Source organism: Sus scrofa, chromosome 1 (assembly GCF_000003025.6).
Source record: "Sus scrofa isolate TJ Tabasco breed Duroc chromosome 1, Sscrofa11.1, whole genome shotgun sequence".
Taxonomy (NCBI): Eukaryota; Metazoa; Chordata; class Mammalia; order Artiodactyla; family Suidae; genus Sus; species Sus scrofa.
The window spans coordinates 158,686,130-158,710,173 of record NC_010443.5 but is presented as its reverse complement, the minus strand read 5'-3'; the positions used below and the strand labels follow the sequence as shown (position 1 = coordinate 158,710,173).

Sequence of the window (24,044 nt, the reverse complement as noted above, 5' to 3'; positions counted from 1 at the left end):
AGCCTGAAGATGTGCACTCCAGACCTGCTGTGTTCCCTTACCCTCTATGGGCTCCATTTTCTGCTCAGCTGAATTAGAGTTCAGCTAGATTGTCTCTAAGGCTGTACAAAAATCACGTTAATGTTTTGCCTATATGACATTTATCTTTTCTTTCCTTTTGTTTTGTTTTATTATAATAGGTTCACCAAGTTGAAGAGTCTTAACCTTTCCAATAATCATTTAGGGGACTTCCCATTAGCAGTCTGCAATATTCCAACCCTGGCCGAGCTGAATGTGTCCTGCAATGCCCTGCAAACAGTGCCAGCCGCCGTCGGAGTCATGCACAAGTAGGTACTTTGAACCCCACTGCAGAGCATCCCTCAGAAGCCCCCCAGGAGCTGCACTGGGATCGTTCTTATGTTGGTCTTATAAACCTTGGCCCCAACTATAGAGATCATGCTCTTGTGTAGAGTTCCTTTATGAGCTCCTATACTTCAGAATCTTATAAAAAATTCAGTGTCCTGGTTTAGAACTGCCCTGCAGATGAATGTGTATAAATATGAGCAGAGGGGTTACTTTCTCATTTTCTGAGTTATGTTGAATTCTAAGACTTAGAAGTTTATTTTTTATTTATTTTTTTATTTATTTTTTTTGTCTTTTTGCCATTTCTAGGGCCGCTCCTGCAGCATATGGAGGTTCCCAGGCTAGGGGTCTAATCAGAGCTGTAGCCGCCAGCCTATGCCAGAGCCACAGCAAGAAAGAATCTGAGCCGCGTCTGCAACCTACTCCACAGCTCACGGCAACACCGGATTCTTAACCCACTGAGCAAGGCCATGGATTGAACCCGCAACCTCATGGTTCCTAGTCAGATTCGATAACCACTGAGCCACAATGGGATCTCCTAGAAGCTTAATTTTTTTAATGACAATGAGAGATGGATATTTGGGCTGATTCACATTGCAGTCAGCTAGCATTTTTCCTATCTATGCCTATCCAAGCTGAGAAAATTGGTCATAATTTTCATTTTTAATAAAAGATTAAGATGCTTATCTCATCTTTTCTCTCTGGTGTGTTACTGCCTCAGGCCCTGCCCTTAGCATTTTGTGAAGGATACTGTGTTTTCTTTTTCTAGTAATATGATCTCTACTTATGGAACCCGTATGTTAATAACAAAAATGTAAAATTTACACATTTTCTTTATAATGCTTATGTTTTCTTTAATAGCTTACAGACATTTTTGTTGGATGGAAACTTTCTTCAGACTCTTCCTGCTGAGTTGGAGAACATACATCAGCTTAGTTATCTTGGTCTTTCTTTCAATGAATTCACTGACATTCCGGAGGTATTGGAGAAATTGACTGCTGTGGATAAGCTTTGTATGTCTGGAAACTGTATGGAGACTCTTAGGCTACAGGCTTTACGAAAAATGCCTCACATTAAACATGTGGACCTAAGGTAATCATTTTAAAGAAATATACCCCATTTGAGTGGCTGGCTTATATTTGGGGGGTAGGTTATAGCCCTTTTGGTGGCATTCTTCTGTCAAGGCAAGCAGGCTAGTTAGTTGCCATCAGGGCCCACTTTTCTGTTTTTGCCCAGAGGGAAGAATAATGATTAATAGTAGGGTCTGCTCATACCTGAAACTTGTTTAAAATTTTTTTCTTAGTGGAGAGTGACCATTATCTTGAAGGTCTTGGCTGGTTTTGCAAATTTGAGCTCAGTTTTAATTAGCATGAATCAATAGGGCTATTGAGTCAGGGAGAGCTGTTTATGGTGGATGAAAACCTTATCATTGAAAGCAAAGTGGCTATTTTTCTTAGTCTTCCTTTTCTCCCATCTAAGTACTAACCAGGCCCAGCTCTGCTTAGCCTCTGAAATCAGACAAGATCAGGTGCGTTCAGGGTGGTATGGCCTAGACTTCGTCCTCCTTTTCTGTGGCTTGAGGCAATTGACATCACAGAGCATCTCTCTTAATTCTTTTTGATTTCCTTGGCTTCCTTAATTTAATATAATGTATTCATTAAATTTATTATTTAACTTATTTTAATTTTCTTTCTCTGTCCAGATGGCTCTGCCCTTAGTTTACTTGTTCTTTACAAAAATATATAAAACTCATAATCTCTTGTTAGGACCAACTTTGGCTGTAACCTCCTATCCCTTGCAAGATCAGGGAGCCTGCATTGTGAATGCTGATCACACTAAACTCCAACTGAGAACCACTGACGCAATCCTTGCTACATCACAGATGCCTAGTAATCATCCCTTAGTGTGTAAAGTCCAGTTTGCTTTCTAATGCACAAAGAACCGGTACACGAGGAGGAAGCCAGCCAGAATTTCTCTTTGTTAAGGAAAAAACAAGAACCTATCATGGGCTTGAGTTCCTGCAAAGCCATATATTGTGCTTAAGCCTTAATATTGCCCGTTTTGATACCTTTTCAACCAAACTGACTTCTTCATTACTCAGGGAGTGATGACCCCGTTAAATGTTGGATGAGATATTTCACTTCTCTGTGCAGCTATGTTCTCACCTCTAAATTAGAGTTCATAACAGAGCCTAATTTGTAGAGTTCTGTAAGGAATAAATGCCTCCCACCCCCAGTGAGTGTTACATATTGTTATTATTACCAAATGAGAACTCTCATCTACTCATGGACCCTGCTCAGCTGCCATTCTTGGCATCTTTTCATCTCCTCATTTGGTGGTTCTTTCCTTACTTTACTACCTGCTTTCCTCTCTGGTGATAACTCCAGACCCTCACTCGGGCCTGTCAAATTTTGTCAGTATAAAGTAGCATCACCTTTTGCTTCCTTTTCATCTCCATTCTTGTGGTTTGGCCCAGGGAACCCATTCATTCCAGTCCCACAGAGAATTGATTGGCTTTAGCTTTCCTCACTCTAAAGGAATCAAGCCTTTTGCACCTGGGGAAGTGTTAGCAGTTTGCAGACCTAGAACTCTTAGTTCAGAGTCTATTAGTGCTTTGAAAACTTTTGGGAATGTCACAGGAAAGGGAACTGAACACTTTGTCTTGTTAACTTTCTAAATTGTTATTATTATTTGCCTTTGAGTCACCTGGGTTTAGAAAAACCTTCATATTCAAGAATTTGAGCCCTTTTTAAATTCAGCCTCTCAGAGGTACAATGATGGTTGTATTGACCTCAGGTAACAAGCAGGAGAGGACCTATGAATTACTTGCTTCATATAAGAAGGCATCATTTTTCTTGATATGAATTAGATTGCAAACAAGATCAATCTAATAGGTTTGGGAATAACTGTTCTTATTAAGAGCTTTGTAAATTCTTGACATTTCTAGTTCTAATTGGATCCTTTTAGATGAGATCAGTTACAGGATATTTAAATACTAGAATAGGCTTTTGCACACTGTAGATGTTGAATGTCAAGCCTCCCTCTAGACCACTGAACTGAGGGGATAGAAATCTGGTCAGATTTGCTTATAATTCTGCCTAATATTTTAAATTGAAGCTAGTGAAATGATTTAAGGGGAATTTCACTTGGTTTCTATAAGCAGAGGGCTGATTTTATTGATTGACTTTTTAATCAGTCCTTCAGATGGAAATATTACATCAGGTTAATAATAATAATTCCTCTTCCTCTTCTGTGTGCAAAGTATGGATGTGACCCACGTCTTTCTCCTTGGTCGCTTCTCTTTGTTTTCTGCCTTGATGGCTGTTGTTTGTACTCAGGACTTTATCATTTACCTTTTATCTCCATGTTAAATATTACTCAATCTTTCTCTAATCCTTATTTCTCTTCTTGTAATTAATTCCACTTCAGCTGCCAGCAGGATAATTTTACCGTACTTTCTCTTCTTGACACACTCATCCAGATTGCACGTGGAGCAGAGTTTAATTTCCTCTTTATTCAACCAGTTCTTTCCCCTGGATTCCTGTGTTTGCTGATATCAACACTACTTCATTGGTTATCCAGCCACAAACTTTTTGACCCCATATCTAGTCTGCCACCAGATTCATCAGTTCTTCTTTCACACTAGTTTTACTTTTTTGTCCCTTCGTTTTTCTTTTCATTGCTGCTATTGTCTCCTAGCTGAGCTGTCTGCTTCCATTGTACAGCCTGTAATGGCAAGCACAGTCTTGCTTAGAGCCTTCAGGTCTCCAGTTCAAGACATTCAAGCTCTCGTATCTGGTTTCAGCACACCAGCCTGTGAGTCTCTTGAGGATCAGGCTCTAGCTCAGAGCTGCTCAGAGTGTGGTCCCCCAACCTATGCTAGCAAGCCAACTGCTTGCACCTTTTCTACAACAAGATATGTATAGAAGTGAATATCCTAGAAACATATAATGACTTGACTTTGCCACACTATCCAAGTAGACTCCTTTAAGCAGACTCACCTTATTGTACACGAAATAGACTGGTGTGGGAGGTGGCAAACTGGCAAAGATGAGCCATTTGTGTGGGGAGCTGTGTCCTGGTGTGTGCATATGACTGCACCTCAGTCTGTGATGGATTAGAAGTTTAGAAAATAGGTCCTTCATCCTAGATTGAGAAGCACTGCTTGAGAAGCACTGTTCTTATTTATCCTGGAGTCCCCAGTGCTACTGCTCTGTAGGCACAGTACTTGGTGAATATTAATTGACTAATCCACCTTTGTAGTCATACTCTCACTCCTCTCATGTACCCTGTGCTTCTGCGGGACTCCTATGCTCATGCCTGAAACTCACCCTGTGGCTCCTCTCTCCAGTCCAGATGCCATTCTGCTCTTCCTCATGGGCTGCTTTCTTCTCCCAGTTACATCTGTTGACTTCTGCCTGCCCTTAGGATTCACATGAGATGCTGCTGCTTTTATAGCGTCTTTATAAAATACAGAGGATGGAAATCCTCTGTATTTTATACATCATTTATGACATGTATCACATACTTGTATCTTTATACTTCCTATTTTGGAGCATATATGATTTTCCTTACTAAACTACTAAATCTGTTGACAGACACCTTTTTTATTCATGTCTCATTGACACAAAGCCATAGGTCATCGTCGTCATCATCACCACTGCGGCCTTTTCTCGTTTGCAAATCACCAACACCTACATCATTTCATATTCTCAGCTGCCTCGTAGGACACAGAAGGTGTCATCCCCATTTTGCAGGTTAGAATTAGACTTAATGGAGACTTGAGTGACTTGCTTAAGGTCATATATGCAGTGTTGAGTGGCAGAGTGGAGCTAGACCATTTTCACACTGTCTGCTTGCACATTAGTGCTTGGGAGTGTTTATGAAATAAACAAAATGCCTGTGTTAGAGGAGGTTATTGGAAGGAAATTTTCACTACCTTTTTCCTCTTTTAAAGTTCATCCTAAATAGTTGTATTATTATGTGAGCCTGAAAACTTTTGGTTTTTGCATCCTGGTAAGACCTGGCAATTTAAAGTGAAAAATGGGAATAACCTCCCTTTCATTATAGATATTCTTCCATTTCCTCATTAAACCAGCCCTTTAATTATGTTAGTGTTAATACAATTGGGAAAGTGATAGTGCCACATGAAGATAATTTAAAGTGTAGATTAGGGAGAATATGGAACATTTTTTCAATTCCTGTAGCTTCTTATATCCAAAATGAGATTTGTTTTTCTTTTTGTTTTTGTTCTGTGTACATATTCTAGTAATCTAGTGAGCATTTGGAAATAGGCAAATTGCTGGGTTGAGGCCAGTTTTTTAATCTTACAACCTAGAATAGAAAAGAGAAGGAGGAAAAAAAAATTCTCCTTGGGGACATTTGAAGAGGCCATATGCTGTTCTTACAGGTTGACAAATCCTGGCTTGTTGCCATCTTGTCACTCACCCTTGTATTTCAGTGGCTTTATGATACTGCTATTAAAAACTTAGTTACATCATTTTATTTTATTTTTTCAAAGGACAGAACATCACTGCAGAGAACACTTGGCTTTTTCTAAGCTCTAGCCTTCGTAGTAATACTCTTCTAACCAAATGTATGATCTCAGCACTCTGTTGGCTTTGTAATGAGAAGTAGAAGCTTCTTGTTTGTTTGTTTGTAAAGGATTTGGACATAGCATAGCAAACATGGAGTTGAGATTTTCATCTCTTTCTCCATTTTGAAGCTAGAGGTGTTTTCATTATATTGATTCCTAGTCCCCATTACTACTTACTGTCTTGGCAGCTCATTCATGGCAACGTCAGTCTTTTTGCTAACTAGTTCTCATGACTGAGACTGTCAGTGTTTCCCTGTGCCCTGCTCTACTCTGAACTTGTTGATCCTCATTGTTGTCCTTTGTTTTAGAATTTCTTAGTGAATCCTACATGCAAAATTTCAGTGGTTTCTGCACTTTGCTCTTTCAACTAGTATTAATAGATGGAGATAGTTTGGGAATTAATCCTTGGTCCCCCAGCTGAAAATTCAGATATATTTGCACACGTATCTGGTGCATATGTGGCTCCCGTTCAGTTTTTTCCCAAAGTTTTTCTGTCCTTTACCACTGCGTATTGACCTGCTAACTTACCCTCTCTTCCTTCCTCAAATATTCAGTGTGCTTGTAGTGTGCTTAGTGGGTTATTCTGACTTTTGTGTCTTGTGTTCTTTCAACCACATTCTTTGAAAATAAATGATTAAATGATTTTTTTCTTTTTACTCTTGAAATGAACTAAAGTAAAATCAGTATGCATGTTTCTCTTCTAGCCTTAATAGTCTAAATTGTGTTTCAGAATATATTGTCAAGGTTAAGATCTCATGGATTTGTAGCTAGAAATAGCTAGAGAATCTGGCCAGTTAAAGAAGCCAGATACAGAGATTAAAGAATTCATGGAGGACTGTGATTATAATGAGACTTGAGTCCTTCTCGTTAGTCACCATATTAGGGTGTGGTTATTTATTTATAGCTTTGCAGTGAATTATAGTTTCTATTTGTGTCCTTTTCCTCTCAAGACTGAACCTAATTAGGAAGCTAATAGCAGATGAAGTGGACTTTCTCCCTCATGTCACTCAGCTTGATTTGCGTGACAATAAGCTTGGTGATCTGGATGCTATGGTTTTCAACAATATTGAAGTTTTACACTGTGAAAGGAATCAACTGGTGACATTAAACATCTGTGGCTATTTCCTAAAAGCACTCTATGCCTCTTCTAATGGTATGTAACACAGATCACAACAAAGTTTCTCTTTTGATTCCAAGAATTTACTCAGTGCCATCATCTCTGCCTCACTTTGATTTTGCTTTCCTCATTTAGTAAAAGTGTCAAATTTTGCTACATAAAAATCATCACAGAAGAATGTTGGTTTGGTATTTAAAGAAATCAAAAAGATGATTTTATAGTTCCTATCTTGTTTTTCTCGTATTGTGATATTTAGTTAGGTTATTCCCACCTGTGATTTTGCTCTTCTGCTTCAAGGACAGAGCAGGGCGGAGGGAGGTGAACTATTGGGCCACCTTGTTAAGATAGTAAATCTGGAGAGTGAAAGTGAAAGGGAGGTCTGTTAGGGACTTCATTCAGGTCTCAGATTTCACACTCCAGCAGCAACTGAACTCACCTTAAAAGAAACCTAAATTATATACCCACAGAGACATCACAGAGCAAGTCTTACTCATTTAATAAGATCTTCCTGAAGTTCCCATTGTGGCTCAGTGGGTTAAGAACCTAACTAGTATCCTTGAGGATATGGGTTCAATCCCTGGCCTAATTAAGTGGGTTAAAGATCCAGCATTGCCGTGAGCTGTGGTGTAGGTCACAGACACTGCTTAGATCCTGTGTGGTGGTGGCTGTGGCATAGGCCGGCAGCTGTAGCTCTGATTCAACCCCTAGCCTGGGAACTTCCATATGCCGCAGGCTTGGCCCTTTTAAAAAAATCTCCTTCTTAGAATTTGAAAATCATGGCAGTTCTAAAAAGGGAAGAGTAAAAAAAAAAAAAAAAAAAAAATGAACTACTATCAAGTAAAATAAAATAAGTAAATAATTATTTTATTTAAGACTTCAGTTCCCTCCCATCAGACAACTGAATGGAAACAGGTATTTACTACCACAAGCTGAGCAAATGTTTATCAAGCCTTCGTTTTATATATAGTGCAAGAATTCTAAAGGATAGATTTGTTTTTTGTTTTTTGTTTTTTTTTAATGAGTTTACTGTCTTCTCCCTGGAGAAACAAACCAAACCGCAGATAGCTCCAGGTCACAGAGGGTTATAGGATTTGGATAGCCAGGAGGCATGAGGTGGGTGTTGAAGAGGAACATATCTGAATGTGGTTTGGTGGGCAGATGGTAGAAGATGAGGAATTCTGAACTCATAGGTGCCTACTGGAAAGTGGTAAGAAGTACTTCCAAGAAGCATGGCTTGGAGTCAGATGATAAAGGTCTGAAGCTAGTCCAGTCAGTTACAGAGAACCAGTGGAGATTCTTTTTTTTTTTTGTCTTTTTGTCTTTTTGCTATTTCTTTGGGCCGCTCCCGTGGCATATGGAGGTTCCCAGGCTAGGGGACGAATTGGAGCTGTAGCCCCTGGCCTACGCCAGAGCCACAGCAACAAGGGATCCGAGCCGCATCTGCAACCTACACCAAAGCTCACAGCAACACCGGATAGTTAACCCACCGAGCAAGGGCAGGGACCAAACCCGCAACTTCGTGGGTCCTAGTCGGATTCGTTAACCACTGCGCCACGACGGGAACTCCACCAGTGGAGATTCCTATGTGGAGGAAGCATGTGATGGAAATGATGGTTTAAGAATGTTAACATGAAAGTAGCGTGCAGAGTGCATTCATGGGAGACGAGTGGACTAATCCCCTCTTCCACTAACCCAGATTAATGAAGTGCTTTCCATGTGCACTTGTAGGAATTTGCAGTCAGGACTACAGATGTTGATTTAAGACTCTCCTCAGGGGTAGTACCTGAAACCATGGAAGTAAGGAAACTAGAAAAGAGAAGCGATCTGCCACCAAAAGTAGACTTCCCGAACCCTCACAGTTAGCTGGGGCCAGAGTAGGCAACCAGATAGAAGCTGGACCTGTGAAACACTTGCTAAGTATTTAGAGAAGCAGAAAGACATCTTCAAACTACTATCTCTGAGAAATAAAGCCCTAGGTGGGCAGTGGTATCACGTTTCATGCATTTTGAGGAAGGACTTTCAGATTTGTGACCCTCAGGAGTGCTGTGCCAAGAGTGAAAAAGGTAAAAGCCAGGATACATTTGGTTTTATGGAAGGAACTCTGAATGTTTGGGGGGGGGGGGGAAAGGCCACAGTATTCATATAGTTAATCTTGCAGATCAAACTTAGCATACATAACAAGAGGAGTGCCACAGTAAGTGGATGGGAAGGAGGTAGGAAAGTAGAATGAGTGATTTATTCAGTCTCTGAATAAGGTCTTGTGATTAAATTAGAAGTTCTCTGTACTTTTCCTGTAGTTTCAATGTTGAACAAATGGATGTATTGTACTTCCTAACCTAAACAAACAATAGACAATAAACCACAGTAATGATATTCTACGTATAAAAAGAGTCTCTGTGTCACTTGAATGGTAATTTTTTTTCTGCCTCCTAGAGCTTGTCCAACTCGATGTTTACCCAGTTCCGAATTATCTATCCTATATGGATGTTTCAAGGTAAGAAGCCAAATTCTAGGGCACTCAAAGGTCTGCTTGAAAATTATTTAGATGCTTCTGTCTGTACTTAGGCATAAGGACTTTTTATGTATCTTGAAATATATAAATTAAACTCAATAGTGTTTACTTATCCTCTGAAAATGTATGTAAATATCTGTCAGTTAAAATATGTACTACATTTGTATACTCTAGTTTTACACCGGAAGAATCAAGGAGTTGAAGTGGACACACCAATTTGAATGCCAGGCTTGTGCTTGGAAAGAGTAGTCAGTTGAGGGTCATTTAGCTGGAAGGTCCAGTATTTCTTTCATTATATTAACTATATCTTCGTATCTTTCCATGAAATGATGTTAATTTCATTAGAAATATATATTGTGCTGTATTTCTTTGATTTTTGCCCCTTTTTGCACATATTCCTCCTTGTCAAGAACCCTTAAGAAGTGGTGGCCAAGACTGCCAAAAGTAGGACTTCCTTACAGCCCTCCCACTGTTCTCAGCTCTTGTGCCAGTAGCCTGACCATCTCACCTTTTATACAGATTCATTATTGCTGTGTGTCATATTTACTCTGGTACCCACAAATATGATAGTAGACTTTTTCCTGAAGGCCCAAAGCATGTATTTGCACAAATTTGACATTAATCTCAATACAGTAAATTGAAACTTACTTTTAATATAATTCCAGAGGTAATAACCCAGACTTTTCTGAACAACCTCATTCATGGGAATATGTGACTCTTTCAGCATAACAATTGTTAACTCAATTCAGTAAAATCTAATACAATTGCTTCATAATTTGTCAGGTGCAAAGTTTGCCTTTAGTCATAAAAGTGCACAAAACTAGATATTTTAGTAATATTCTCAATTATAATTATGTTAAGTATGTGAAGTAAGAATTATTACAATTAAAATTTTATTAGGAATTTATCTGAGTAGTGCTACATACATTTCCTACTAAATTCATATTAGATGGTTTTGTTTAACGAACTTCAAGTCAAATACTACCTGATTAAGTTCTTTTTTTTTTTTTTCTTCTGTAAGCCTTGGATTTTGTTATCTTCAGCACTTAAATACGAGTTACAGGAGTAAGGTTTGCATACATGGGTGCATACAAATATCTTGGACAGATTTATTCCAAGAATTAGCCATAGATCGAATCTATTTTTCTTGTATTTCCAGGATGTAATTGTTAAATGTTTCCATTGAAGCCCCTAAGTGAGACTGAATTGGAAGCTCATGTTGTGCTTGTTCCTGAATTCTGCACTTAAATGCTATTTATCTTTTTTTGTAACTCTCATGTCCAAAAATCTTCACTATGACATGCTCTGCCTCATCCACCTTCCAAACTGTAGGACTTTCTCTTAGAAAAACCTCAGCTTCCCCTCGCATAGCCCTGGGTATTTCCTCTCCTCATGTGTGAGTATTTTTATTACCCAAAGGAACTGAGCTGTCACTCCTTGTAGTATCACTAGGTTCTTGGAGCTCCTCAAGTTCAAAGTTCCAGGTTATTTTATCGCTTAGAGAAGTTTTATTGCTATATATTGAGGCTTATACTGAGGGGTAACTTTCATGCTCCTATCTTGTTGAGATGTTTCAGGGTTAATTACTCTAAAATAAAGTAATTGCATTAATCTGCAGAGCTTCAAAGCCAGAACCGTGTATACCTATATAATCACTGAAGAGAAAATAATGCCTTTTCTATACTTTAATTGAAAAGTTGATACAATAGCAAAAACTTTTACTGTAATATAATCCTTGTTCCACTTATCATGCATTTCACAGACTTGTTTATCTGTTTTTAAAGAATTGTAGGCATGGCATACATATCATTTTAGACTTTTTTGTGCCTGGTCATTTCACATATTTTAAAAAGAAGGTAAAAAGCTAATCATCTGTGACTAAGGAGACATTCAATGTAGTAGATTTACCTAAGAAGTAGTTAATTCACTTAATAATTAAAGTTGCCATTAGTTTAGTTTGTTTCTGGGAATTATAATTACTATCTAATGCCTGAGTAAATATTTTCAAGTAATTGAATAGGTCAGTATATCTTTTCACTGCTGCCATTTTTTTCCATTTGTCCATGCTCTGCTCTCAGGATACCTTCTGGAGTTGGGAAAATTTTTTCATGTTAAGGGTAAAATGCAAATTGGAAAATAAAACTATTTTATATCATTTGATTATTTGACTGGAAGTATATATATGTATATGTGTATTTGCTTGTTTTCTGAGAAGACATCTTTTCCCTAAACTTACATGGGTTTATAGACATTTCAGCATAGTAATTCTGGGTACTAGCCCTTTTTTTTAGACTTTAGATCTAATGCAAATGATGCGACCGTGTCATTTCCTGCTTTTTCTTTATTTCTTACTCCTTATCATATTCCTCTTGCTTCACATATCCTTCTGATTTATAATCATTTGAAGCTTTATTCTATGACATTATTTTGACTTTTGAACCATATTTTAGGCCAAATTCCAATCAAAGAAAAAAAATTTATATTCTTACACCTAGGAACCGCTTAGAAAACGTGCCTGAATGGGTATGTGAAGGCCGAAAGCTAGAAGTTTTGGATATTGGCCATAATCAAATATGTGAGCTTCCTGCAAGGTGAGTATTACAAATTCAGTTAGAGAATCTCAAATTAGATGAGCAGTTGAAAAAATGGCTGATTTGGTGTTTAACTTGTTATTGTGAACCCTGAAAGAATTTATTTTAAAACCTTAGTATCTTTTCCCTCTTGTGGTGTCTTCAAGTCAAACACTCCGTCATGCAGTGATGAGTGGAATTAGGCTTTGACTCTCAGCCAGATCTTGCAGAGCTGTGCGGGAGTTGATGTTTGGTGGAAATTTTCAAATAAGCCAAAAGAAATGTTCGGAGATGTGACAAACAATGTGATTGATTGGTTCACCTCTGTAATCTTAATTCTTTCAGAATCTTCAATTCTGTCCCTTGACTTAACATGTCTGCCTTACCCACAAATAATTTTTGGTTTTCTCCGACATAATTTTGAAAAGAAAAAAAAAAGAAAGATTATTAGATTATTAAGCCGGAAAAAGCAAACTAGATTCTGGTTTTCTTGGCATGAAATTTGTGAGGTAGAAGGTTAAAGAACTTCTCTTTGCTTCTTTTCTCTCTCTTAATATGTTGTTATTTTTATTTCATAATTTTCACCTTAATGTCAAGATTTATGAAACAGCCACATGAGGATGTCTAGTGTCAATAGATACAGAGAAGTATCTTCAAGTTTCCTGATTGTGGCATAAATGTTTTTGGACTGTGAGTGACTAGCCATGCAGTTAATAGCCAAAGGAATAGTCTATCCCACCGCTGTCCTGTAGAACTTTCTGTGGCGATTGAAACGGTCTGTGTTGGTGCTGTCCGCTGTGCTCTCCACCAGCCATATTTGACTGTTGAGCACATGAAATGTGGACAGTGTGACTGAGGAACTCAGTTTTAAATTTTATTTAACATTAATTAATTTACATTTAAATAATCATTTATGCCTAGCAGCTGCCTCAACCCAGACCTGTATATTTCCACTATTCTTCGTTAATCACCGAACAGAGAAAGTCATTCGTTTTTAACTGTATATAGTCAAAAGTGTCGATGAACAAATTGTAGAAATATATGACTGTTTTGGAGTAAACATTTACTTCAGGTGCGTGATCCTTAAAAGTTTATGATCATGTTCCTCTGTTCTCTAGTAACAGTCAGGGATCATGAAATACACATGCTTGGTAAGCCTAGTAAATGGGTCAGATTTCAGCTCTGCTGTATGATGGACACTAGCCATTAGTCAAGGAGCTATTGAATACTTAAAGTGTGACTATTCCTAATTGAAAAGTGCTAAAGTATAAAATCTACACTGGATGCAAAATATCTCAATAATTTTGGATATTAATTACATATTAAATAATATTTTGAATATATTGGTCAAATAAAAAGTACTATAAGAATTAATTCAGGGAGTTCCCGTCATGGTTCAGTGGTAACAAACCCAACTAGCATCCATGAGGATGCAGGTTCGATCACTGGCCCCGCTCTGTTGATTAGGGATCCATTGTTGCCGTGAACTGTGGTATAGGTCACAGATGAGGCCTGGATCTGGCATTGTTGTGTCCGTGGTATAGGCCAGCAGCTGCAGCTCTGATTAGACCCCTAGCCTGGGAACTTCCACATACCACAGGTGCAGCCCTCAAAAGAAAAAGAAAAAATTAATTCACCTATTTCTTTTCAGTTTTTAAATGTAGTTACTAAAATTTTTTAAATTACTTATGTGGTTTGCATGATATTTCTGTTGGATAACACTGTGTTAGAGTACAGCTTTCATAGAGAAATCCGAGTTACATTTTCAATCCCTGGAAAACTCAATTAATTTTACTTTGTTCCACAGCCATATGTTATACCTGTAAATTCAATCCATTTGAAAATGCTTCTTGCTTTAGAGTTTTATGTCGAGTGAGCATTTAGGTGATCCAGTACGGCCCATTACCATTATCAAAAAGACTTTGGCAGTGTGCCCTGTGGACAGCATTTTGTGTGTGTGTGTGTGAGAGACAGAGAAGGGGAGGGATGGAGGGGGAAAGAGAGAGAGAGAGAAGAGACCCTTTTAGAAGACAAACAGCAAAAATGAAAACAGGCGACCACTAAGGGGGAAAAAATTTGTTGAAAAGAACCTTTTACTGTAATCTTTCTGTTTGTCTCTTCCTCACTCTGACCTCCTCAATTTAACAGACATGAGCATGTCAGCTCCTAAGGCCTCTGTGTCACTGTAGGCTACAACAAAGATATTGTATAAATAAATCAACAAATAAATACAACTGATATTTTATCCAGTTTTCCCCAGAGTTAATTAATCTTTGATTTGCTCTGCATTAGTACAGGCTTTGGGGGATCTAAACAAATGCTTATTCAAAGCAAATCCAAATGCTTTATTGTCACATTTTAAAGTGTTTGTTTTTGTGTGTGTTTTTTACACGAGACAAAAACAATACTGTTGTTTTCTTATTTATAGTGTTGTTTAGTTGCAGCCCTATCATTGATTTAATATCCAGACCAAGACAGTGGTTCATTAGAAGTTGATTTAACATTCAAGCTTTGTCTGAGTGATATGTGTGAAGTGTTTGACAAAACAAAAAGTAACATTTAGAAGTGGAAATGTATTGAAAGGAAAAAGAAGCTACTTGTAATTATTTTAATGCTTAGTATCCAGAAGAATTGACTAAATCCAGTCATAGCATTTAATACTCAACCTATAGTTATCAAATCTGCTTTCCTATATGGAAAAATGAAGGTGTAGATTTTGTTACCTGTCTTTCAGTTATACATTTATTTAAGGGTAAAGTGTGTGTGTGTGTATATAATAAATAATCCAATTCTACTCTCTGGGATTTCTAAATTGTACCCCAGACCCAGCAAGACAGTAAAATTGGTGGACCAAGTCCCAAATTATTGGGTTGAAGTGAGCTTACAGAGACTGTCCCCTGTGATAATTGTGACTGAATGACAATCCTGAACAATCTGTCTTTTCATACTGATATCTAAATCTGCAAGTCAGGCATGTCAGGTATCTTTAATGGTGGTCCATGGTGTCACAGCATCGAGATAAGTTGCTAGTGTCTTTGTGAGCAAAGGATCTAGTTTTGATACTTAAAGTGAGTAAAGTTAAGGCTGTAATGTAGAGTGATTTTTAACTATTTCGGACATCAGTAAGTAAAGTCAGAATGATGCAAAACAGGAGTTAGTGAGAAAGCCTCCTCATTGACGCAGTGTAAATAAATTCACATTCCAGAGTGATCCAGATGCAAATTATAATTTCACTTTCCCACACTCCCCAGATTTCTGTTTTTAACCCAGGACCTGCTTTTCCTCACCACTGTTGAGGCCTCAAGTGATCATAAAGCAGATTTACATTAGATTAACGCATATTAATCATTTATTGCAGTTTTGATAACCCGTAGAAGAAACACAGTCAATGCTTCCCAGCAGCTCTTTTAAAGCTCAAAAGAAAATACTGCATAAAGTGCATTCTCTTCTCTTTGGGAGGGAGTCTCTACTTTAGTCAAGGATTAAACAAGAGAAAACAAATATACAGACTTCGGGAAGTGAGGAAAGAGAGAAATAATTATTGTGAAATGCAGCTGAGGAAAATCTAACATTTTCTCAGTTGGCATTTGTAAGAGTTTAATTGAACAGAAGAATCCTTATTGAATGTTGATCCTGTAGGAAAAGATTGCTCAACTGCATTTGTTCAGAACCTACTGTGGGTAAAATGCCCTGCGTTCCAGGGCAATGTGGGATGTAAAAGCCCTGCCTCGAGAAGCCTGCAGTCTCTGCCTTGTGAATCTTAATGAGACCAGGCTGCTCCCTTCAGTATCTTCTATGAAACTCATTTATCTTTTTTACTAAGTAAAACTGCTTTGTTAAGTATTCCTTTTCATAGTCTTTCCCACCCTCTTTTTTTTTTTAAAGAAAAGAAAGCATTGTAATATGAACAGCTCCAACTTTGAGCTTATGTTAAATTTATTTGCAGTTGCTCTGAATGAATTTAAGTTTCTTGTTGAGATGACTTTAAGTCTTTTCCTGCTCCTATTTATTCTTAAAACCTCATCCCAAATGGGCTCTAAGTAAGTTTCCTTCTGTCTCTGTCCCTGTTTGCACAGCTTATTTTGTAATAGTAGTCTCCGGAAACTACTGGCAGGACACAACCAGCTGACGAGGCTTCCTGAAAGGCTGGAAAGAACCTCAGTGGAGGTCTTGGATGTACAACACAACCAGCTCCTGGAGCTGCCACCCAACCTTCTGATGAAGGCCGACAGGTAAAGCCGCATTTGTGTTTTGGTTGGTCATCGATTTGTAAAACGGCCCCTCCTTAGCATTCTCGTCTTATGTGATAGGAGACCATTTGTATGGACTCTGTGATTATCTGTCTATCTATGAGGAAATGGTATTGTCAGCCACTTCTCACCATTTTGTAGGGGATAGAGGCCCGAATGTCCTGGAGTCTTTCTTGATTTCTCCTCTGCCTTCATGTTGATTCCTTAAGTTGGTTGAGTTGTTCGTAAGCATGTGCTTTTGGAGGTGGGTGTCCATATAAAACGAGGATGAACAATTTGCTGTTTGGTCAAAACTTGTGCAGGCTGCTCCAGGCTTAGTTTAATTATCTTAGCGTTCTCCATTCTTGCTTTCATATATTTATGACTTTGGCCAACAGAGAGAGATTTTCCTAGAGTTCTGCTTTGGTTTTTGTGGGTTATTTTGACCAGTTTTTCTTATCTTTACCAAGGTTTCACCCCTGCATTTAAACTATTTTCCTTTTGAACAAACAGAATTTTTCTAAATAACTGGTTCACTAAGTATTTTAAGAAATTGTTTTGCTCTGAAGGGGAGGTTAGTTTAAACATTAAGTGAAATCTCCTTTCTGGGAAGAGTTACCACATGTAGAACTTTCTTTAAAGAAAGTTTTAAGTAACTGACTGTTAAATTATTCTGGAACATCTTGTTTGCTTCAGAACCCTTGTGCATTGTACTAAAATGCTCTGTAGCCTGGTGGCCTGAACTGTGTTGATCTCTGCAAATGTTTATTTTAGTGAGTGTTAGTGAGTGCCCATAACTTTAGAGCCAGTAAGAGGGATCTAACTTTTACTATACCTCATGGTAAAAACAAGAGAGTTAAGTTTAATTTTGTGCTTCTCTATGAGAAAGAAAGCATGGTGGATCTTTTTGCCTTAAAAAATAAATTTGAGGTGTATTTCAGCATGTGCAATTTTTCCTGGGTGAAATAGCGATTTAGGAACTCTCCTAAACTGAATTACGTAAACGTCAATGTGTCTCCAGGCTCCTGGTGCTTATTCCTCCTGTCATCATATTCACCACACACTGTATTGTTCATCATTTCTTGCTTCCTGTCTAAGCTCACACATATAAGCTTGATGAGTCCAATGACTGTGTCTTAATTACAGCTTTATCCTCAGCATCTTTATGACAGCTGAAATACAGCAAAATAGTCAATAAATATTTGTTTAATGAAAGGTAGAAATTTTTAAGGAATGTGAAAAACTACCCTTGATCTGGGATTTGGCATTTTTCTCTTTGTCTCTTTTTCCTTGTTTAAAAAAATATTTCGATCAAGGTATAATGTATAGTCAAAAAAGCATACAACTCTTAAACATACTGCTCAGTGCACTTTTACATATGCATGTATCCCATAACTATCACCCAGTCTTCCTTTCCTTTTCTTCTGTTTTCCTCATTTAAAAAAAAAAAAAAATTATACCGTGCACTTAATGTAAGTTACAGTGAATTCCTACTGGAATAATTATTGAGAAATAATGGAATTGTGAGCAAATGGGCTTGTTACATTGTTTGATTGGTGCTTTCTCATTCCTCTGACAGAAAAAAACGAAAAGTTTCAAGATCATTTAAAGGGGAGTTCCTGTTGTGGCACAGTGGAAACGAATCTGACTAGTACCCATGAGGATGCATGTTTGATCCCTGGCCTCGCTCAGTGGGTTAATAAGGATCTGGCATTGCCGTGAGCTGTAGTGTAGGTTGCAGACTGGGCTTGGATCCTGCATTACTGTGGCTGTGGTATAGGCCGGCAGCTGCGGCTCCAGTTTGACCCCTAGCCATATGCTGAGGGTGTGGCCCTAAAAAGACAAAAAAAAAAAAACCCAAAAAGATCACTTAAAAAATTGTTCTTGCTTTTGCATTCATATCAAAGGACAGTGTACACCTTATGGGTGGTTCTGGATGTGTTCATTATTATTATGAACGCTGTATAGGCTTAGTTTCCTCCCCTGGGGAGAATTCTACATCATCTGTGGCCTTGGGTTTTCTTTCATAAGGCTAACCAGGCAAAATTTGGGTGCAGTTTTATAATGGGAATCCATTTGTTCTCCTGGAGGGCCTACATTGAATCTGTAGAAGCCAATAGGTAGATGGACTCAAGTTTTAGGCTTCTGTGAGTTGAGGTAAAACCATTTCTAAATCTGATGAAGTCTTGTAAGGTCATGCCTAGTAGAGTAGGTAAATAATGCTGGAACTCACCATTAGATAACCATTCTTTATTGATTTCTGAGGATTTGATTTTAAAGGGACACTTGTATGTTTTCATTTTCCAGAGGCAGTCAGTATGCAGTCATTGAGTCTCCCTGGTGCCAGGCAGATCTGACAGCATGTGCCTGAGGGTGTTCATGGGGTGGTCAAGGAGACTGTGTATTCAAGTTGACGTGTTCAGATGAGTTGCATGGGGCAACTATAATTTAGATTGTTTCGCAGGTGATTCTGCTTGCACCCAGGGTTGAGAACTGCTGTGTAGACTGCTGACTTTGTTACCCTGTGCAGGTTTTCCCATGGTGTTCCCAAATGGAACCTGTATGTTGGAAAACAGATGATGATATGAACTGGAATACTTCTAGTAACGCAGTATGGAAAATTTGGGACCTAAATTGAGCTACTGAAAGAGAACATTGCTCTCACGGAGAGAAGAATACAGTAAGAGCAAAAGGCATTTAGGCAGAAATACCCTAGTCTGAATAGACGAGCCTATCCAGAACCAACTGCATTTTGGAAAATAGGGGTTGTTTTGGGGAATTAGGCAGCCTCTGGAGTCTTGGGAGGAGGGCAGGCCATGCTTAATGCTTTTCTGGCACAGGGAAGTTCTGGAATAAGGGGTTGAGTAAATTAGAGAGAGCAGGCATCTTGCTTTTATTTTATGAGAGAAAAGCAAATGACCAAAAGAGGCTGAAAAGTAAGAAACTTTTCCAAGAAGGCATTCCAGTGCTTTTGCTTTCCAAGCAATGCAATGGCCACATCTCCAGCCTCGTATAGCAAATGACCTTACTGTCATGACTCTGAGTCAGAAAGGTTAAGAGGTTTGGTTCTCTCGGGCAGATAGGGTTATAAAGAGGGTGGAGTAAAGTCGATGAGATCTTTTTTGAACACCATTCTTGCATTATTTCACTTGTTGGAAAAGAAGAAAAACAGAACTTTTAAAAACTAAAATACATTTGACTTACAAGATTATATCAGTTTAAAGTGCACAACATAGTGATTTGATACTTTTATAGATTACGCACCATACAAAGTTAGGATAAAAACATTGACTCTATTCCCTATGCTGTACCAGACTGTTTACTGCATCTTAAGAATTAATGCTTTTCCTATTAATCCCCATTCCCAAACCTAAATAATTGAGGTTTTCTCTACCTAAATTTAGAATAAAAATTTAAATGGAGACATAATGTACATGCAGGAAACTATAGAGGTAGTATGTATTTGGTTTGATTAGTTTGGGGAAGGAATAAACTACTACTGACCATTGTGAGAACGAGTCAACCTAGAAAACATGAAGCTTAAAATATTTTTTTAAAAAAGGATTTTTTAGGAAAAGAATCTTCATAAGCTTCTTGCTGGTGGTTTTAGTTGTGATTTGTTTTAGTTTACCTGGTTCAGGATGGCCAACATCTTAGCAGCCTTGTAAGTTTAAGTCCCTCTGCTGGGTGCAGCAGGGGGATGAAAATGACTAACATCAGTTATTAACCTCAAGAGGCTTGCAATCTAATATGGAGTTTAAAGTTACTGCTCAACACATGGTAGTAAAAGGTGAGGTTGAGAGAGAGTAAAGGAGAAGGGAAATTATATGGTTAGTTTTAATTTAGGCTCCTGGTATGAAGAACAGCACTTTGTTGTATAATACTGACGCTATGTATAATAGACACTTTGTTGTATAATGATTTGTGTTTGGCGAGTAGCTCCAGGCAGTAGTGAAACTTTGCTTTAATTTTCCTCCCATTCAGCTTGCTCCATAATACAAATCTTCAAAATATAGAGATGCTCATTTTTTGTGTGTGATAGTAAATTATTGTTTCCAGTTCTGTGTCTAGTTCAATAACTGAAAAAAGGGCCTGAATACAAGTCTTCATAAGTTAAAAATGGTTTAGTTTGTTCTGTAGCACTTGTGCTTAGAAGCCTCATGAGAATTGTCAGAAAAACATATGTTATTGAACACAGCAAAAGGCTAACAAATTTGTTGCTACTAAAACACAATGTCATGATTTTAATCACATGATATTTTCTATGAGATATTACAGATTTAGAATGATGTATTTTAATTTGCTTTACCTGGTAGCAGGAAGGTATTTGGTAACCAAAGAAGAGGGGGTACTCTGCTGTAAGTTAGATGCCTTTTTTTTTTTTAAATGGTTGCACCCGCTGTGGAAGCTCCTAGGCTAGGGATTGAATCCGAGCCACAGCTGTGGCAAAGCTGGATCCTGTAACCTACTGGGCTGGGCCAGGGATCGAACCTGTGCCTCCTTAGCGACCTAAGCCACTGCAGTCGGATTCTTAACCCATTGCACCACAGCGGAAGCTCCAAGGTGGCTTTTATTTTATTTTATTTTATTTTTGTCTTTTGCCTTTTCTAGGGCCGCTCCCGCTGCATATGGAGGTTCCCAGGCTAGGGGTTGAATTGGAGCTGTAGCTATTGGCCTACACCAGAGCCACAGCAACACCAGAGCTGAGCCCTGTCTGCGACCTACACCATAGCTCACGGCAACGCCAGATCCTTAACCCACTGAGAGCAAGGCTGGGGATTGAACCCACAACCGCATGGGTAGTCGGATTCGTTAACCACTGAGCCACAACAGGAACTCCCCAAGATGACTTTTAATGATACCTTTATCTTCCTCTGAAAACCTGACACCACTTTTATTCAAATTGTTATGACTTGAATCAGTAATTTCAGTTTATGTGTTTACTCTCCATATTCTTCTTTGAGTTTCATTTCTTTTGACTTGCTTTTCACTGGCAGCTCAAGAACCATAGACAGATGTGAAATATGTTGGACTATATTTGCTGAGAAGGTGATTTTGTATCTTATGATCAGGGCAGGATTTGTTTCTGTGAGGTAAACTGGAAAATGTTCTAATTTGGATCTTATTGGCCTAGATTTCCCATCTTATCCCTTTTTGCTTAGAGTTGAGGATTTTCTTGATGGAAACACCCAAAAGAGTTTCAGATAATCAGTTTTTATCAACAGATGGGCAGGAGTGAGAGTAGATATTCCCCATGGGTCACCAGAGTGGATGGATGAGGTACTACCATCCTTCTGTTCTTTCTGAAATCTTGGTGGAGGCTGACTCCCTGTCCATTTGGCATTTGCTCTCTAATGTCATGGCCAGAGAGCTGCTCCTGATAAGGTTGGCCTAGTTATCAAAGCCACAGCAGACCCTTTAAAGGAGCGTTGTAGATTCCTATTGTAGGTGGCGACGAGGGTCTGTTTTTTATCTCTGGTTGCAACAGAACAAGGTATTTTGAGGGGTGGGAATGAGAAGAGTGTATGTGCAAATGAAGTACATGGTAATTATTAAATATCTCCAGAGTATTAGTCATATTACAGGCCATAATGACTCAGAACATGTGTAAATATCAAGGGGGCTAAAAGGGAATAGAAAATTCGGGAGAGCGTGATTACTGACCATGACAACTGGTGCCTTTTGGCAAAGATAGATATTTCTGGCATTTTGAAGAGCTGAGTTGCCTACACTGTTTTTCCTAAGTGAAGAGCTATCTTGTGAAGTTCTGATATTTTGAGAGCCATAGTGGAATAAAATAGTGTTTTACAAGGTGTGTTCAGAATCCCCTAGATTAGTTATTTAACATGCAGATTTCTGGCCCTTTCTTGGGCAATCATCAAAATTCTTAATTCTATAGATTTTTGAAGCTTACCCTAACCTACTGAATAAGAATACCTGGGAGTTGAAGTTGCAAATATGTACCTTCTGGAATTAGGGCCCAACACTGAAAGGGCACAACAGGGCTTCTGTGTGTTTTTGCCAAAAAATGCATCACATTATTCTAATGAGGACAAAGCATCAAACAAATCTAAATTGAGAGACATTCTACAAAATAATTGTTAGTACTTTTCAAAAGCATCAAGGTCATTTGAGACAAATAAGACTGATTAGAGGAGACAAATGAGACATGATGAGGAAATGGAACTTGGGATCTTAGATTGGATTCTGGACCAGATAGAGGACAGCAGTGGGCTAATTGATGAAATTAGGATAAGGTCTCTGGATTAATTTATAGTGTTGCATCAATGTTAATCTTAATTATGCTTAATTTTTGAAGATTAATTTATTTTGAGTTTGTGTTCAGTAATTTATATCTGTATAAGCTTTGTTCCCTTGCTCTATATAGCCTTATGATCTTTATTGCCCAAGCCAGGTAGATTTTCAGACCTTTCATAATGATAGCATGTGAATTCTTTTAGGCTATATGCACCTTTTTTTCACATGCAGTCCTCTGGTGGTGTTGCCAGACAATGAAGAATAGTGGTCCTTTTTTCAAACTTATTAGTGAGGTATGTAATTTAGTGGGTTTCTACCAGCACTTAAAAAAAATAAATGGGATAGAGAATATCAGTGCAAGATAGAGTAAGGTTAGGTATTGTTTCAAGAAACTTCTGTTTCATTTATACATGTGATATGTTGCATCTGCACTGAGTGGTCACATAAAATCTATTTTGTACTCTTGCCATTAATGAAAAGTTTGAAAGTTTCTGTCTTGAGAGCTATTGGTTTTGTGAAGATAGATGAAATGGTCAAGTGTTGTGTTGTACAGATAACTGATAAGGAATTTAGAGCATTTTGTTTGACACCTCTGGAACATTTGAGGGCCAGAAATCAGAGGGTTGTATAAAAGGCAAAGGATTTTGCTGCCTTTGGGGTCTTATTAACCTTTTGCATTTTTAGTAGACTACAAGTCCTAGTAGTGATCTGCAGGAAAATTATTTAAAGGCGCAATGCCTGGTATGCCTGCAAATAAGTAGGTCTGTTATGGTACCCAATCCTGCGCTTTGTTTCAAGGACAGAATTTGGCTGCAAAACTTAAGGGTGTCCTGGAAATTACTAAAAAACAAACAAAAACCAAACAAAACCTTAGATGAGCCAGAGCAGATGGACAGAATGTGCCAGGGAAGAACAGAGCAGTTGCTCAAGAAGCAGGAAGTGGATGTGTCTCATTGCTATTGTGGGCAACTTTCCAGATGCTTTAGGGCAGGAGTTGTGTGTGAGCGTCTTTTCTCTACAACTTTTGCGCTTTCTGCTGAGAAGAGTTTTTGAGTACTCTGCTGTCTATTAAGTTATTTTAAGAATGGAGTTTGAAGTGCTGTACACATGTGGTCTTCACACCACCCAGCAGGGGCCCTACTTGACCTCCAGCTTTCTTGGAGAAGAGGTTCTATGAAAATATCCTTAGGAAAATATTTTGTTACGATAATTTTTTAACATTTGAATTTTGGAGAATTGTGTTAGGAAAGAGTGGACTTTTTAAGATTGATGGGATCTGGGCTTTATTTCTGGCTCTGCCACTAGTTACTATTTAACAACAGCCAAGTATTTGACTTTTCTCAGCTTCAGTTTGTCTTCTGTGAAATATGAGGTGGGGAAGGGGGGAGGGCGTATGCCTCTGGGATGTTGGGAGAATCAG

The 24,044-nt window shown here is 38.3% G+C and overlaps 1 protein-coding gene across 1 annotated transcript in view; it reads left to right on the top strand.

Moving 5' to 3' along the window:
* PHLPP1 (PH domain and leucine rich repeat protein phosphatase 1) overlaps nt 1-24,044 on the top strand; it is a 220,834-nt gene that overhangs the window by 153,470 nt on the left and 43,320 nt on the right. The window contains exons 5-10 of the mRNA XM_021099624.1: nt 180-326; nt 1,204-1,434; nt 6,889-7,091; nt 9,489-9,549; nt 12,063-12,158; nt 16,214-16,369. Coding sequence (XP_020955283.1) covers nt 180-326; nt 1,204-1,434; nt 6,889-7,091; nt 9,489-9,549; nt 12,063-12,158; nt 16,214-16,369 — 894 coding nt within the window. The remainder of the gene's footprint in view (nt 1-179; nt 327-1,203; nt 1,435-6,888; nt 7,092-9,488; nt 9,550-12,062; nt 12,159-16,213; nt 16,370-24,044) is intronic.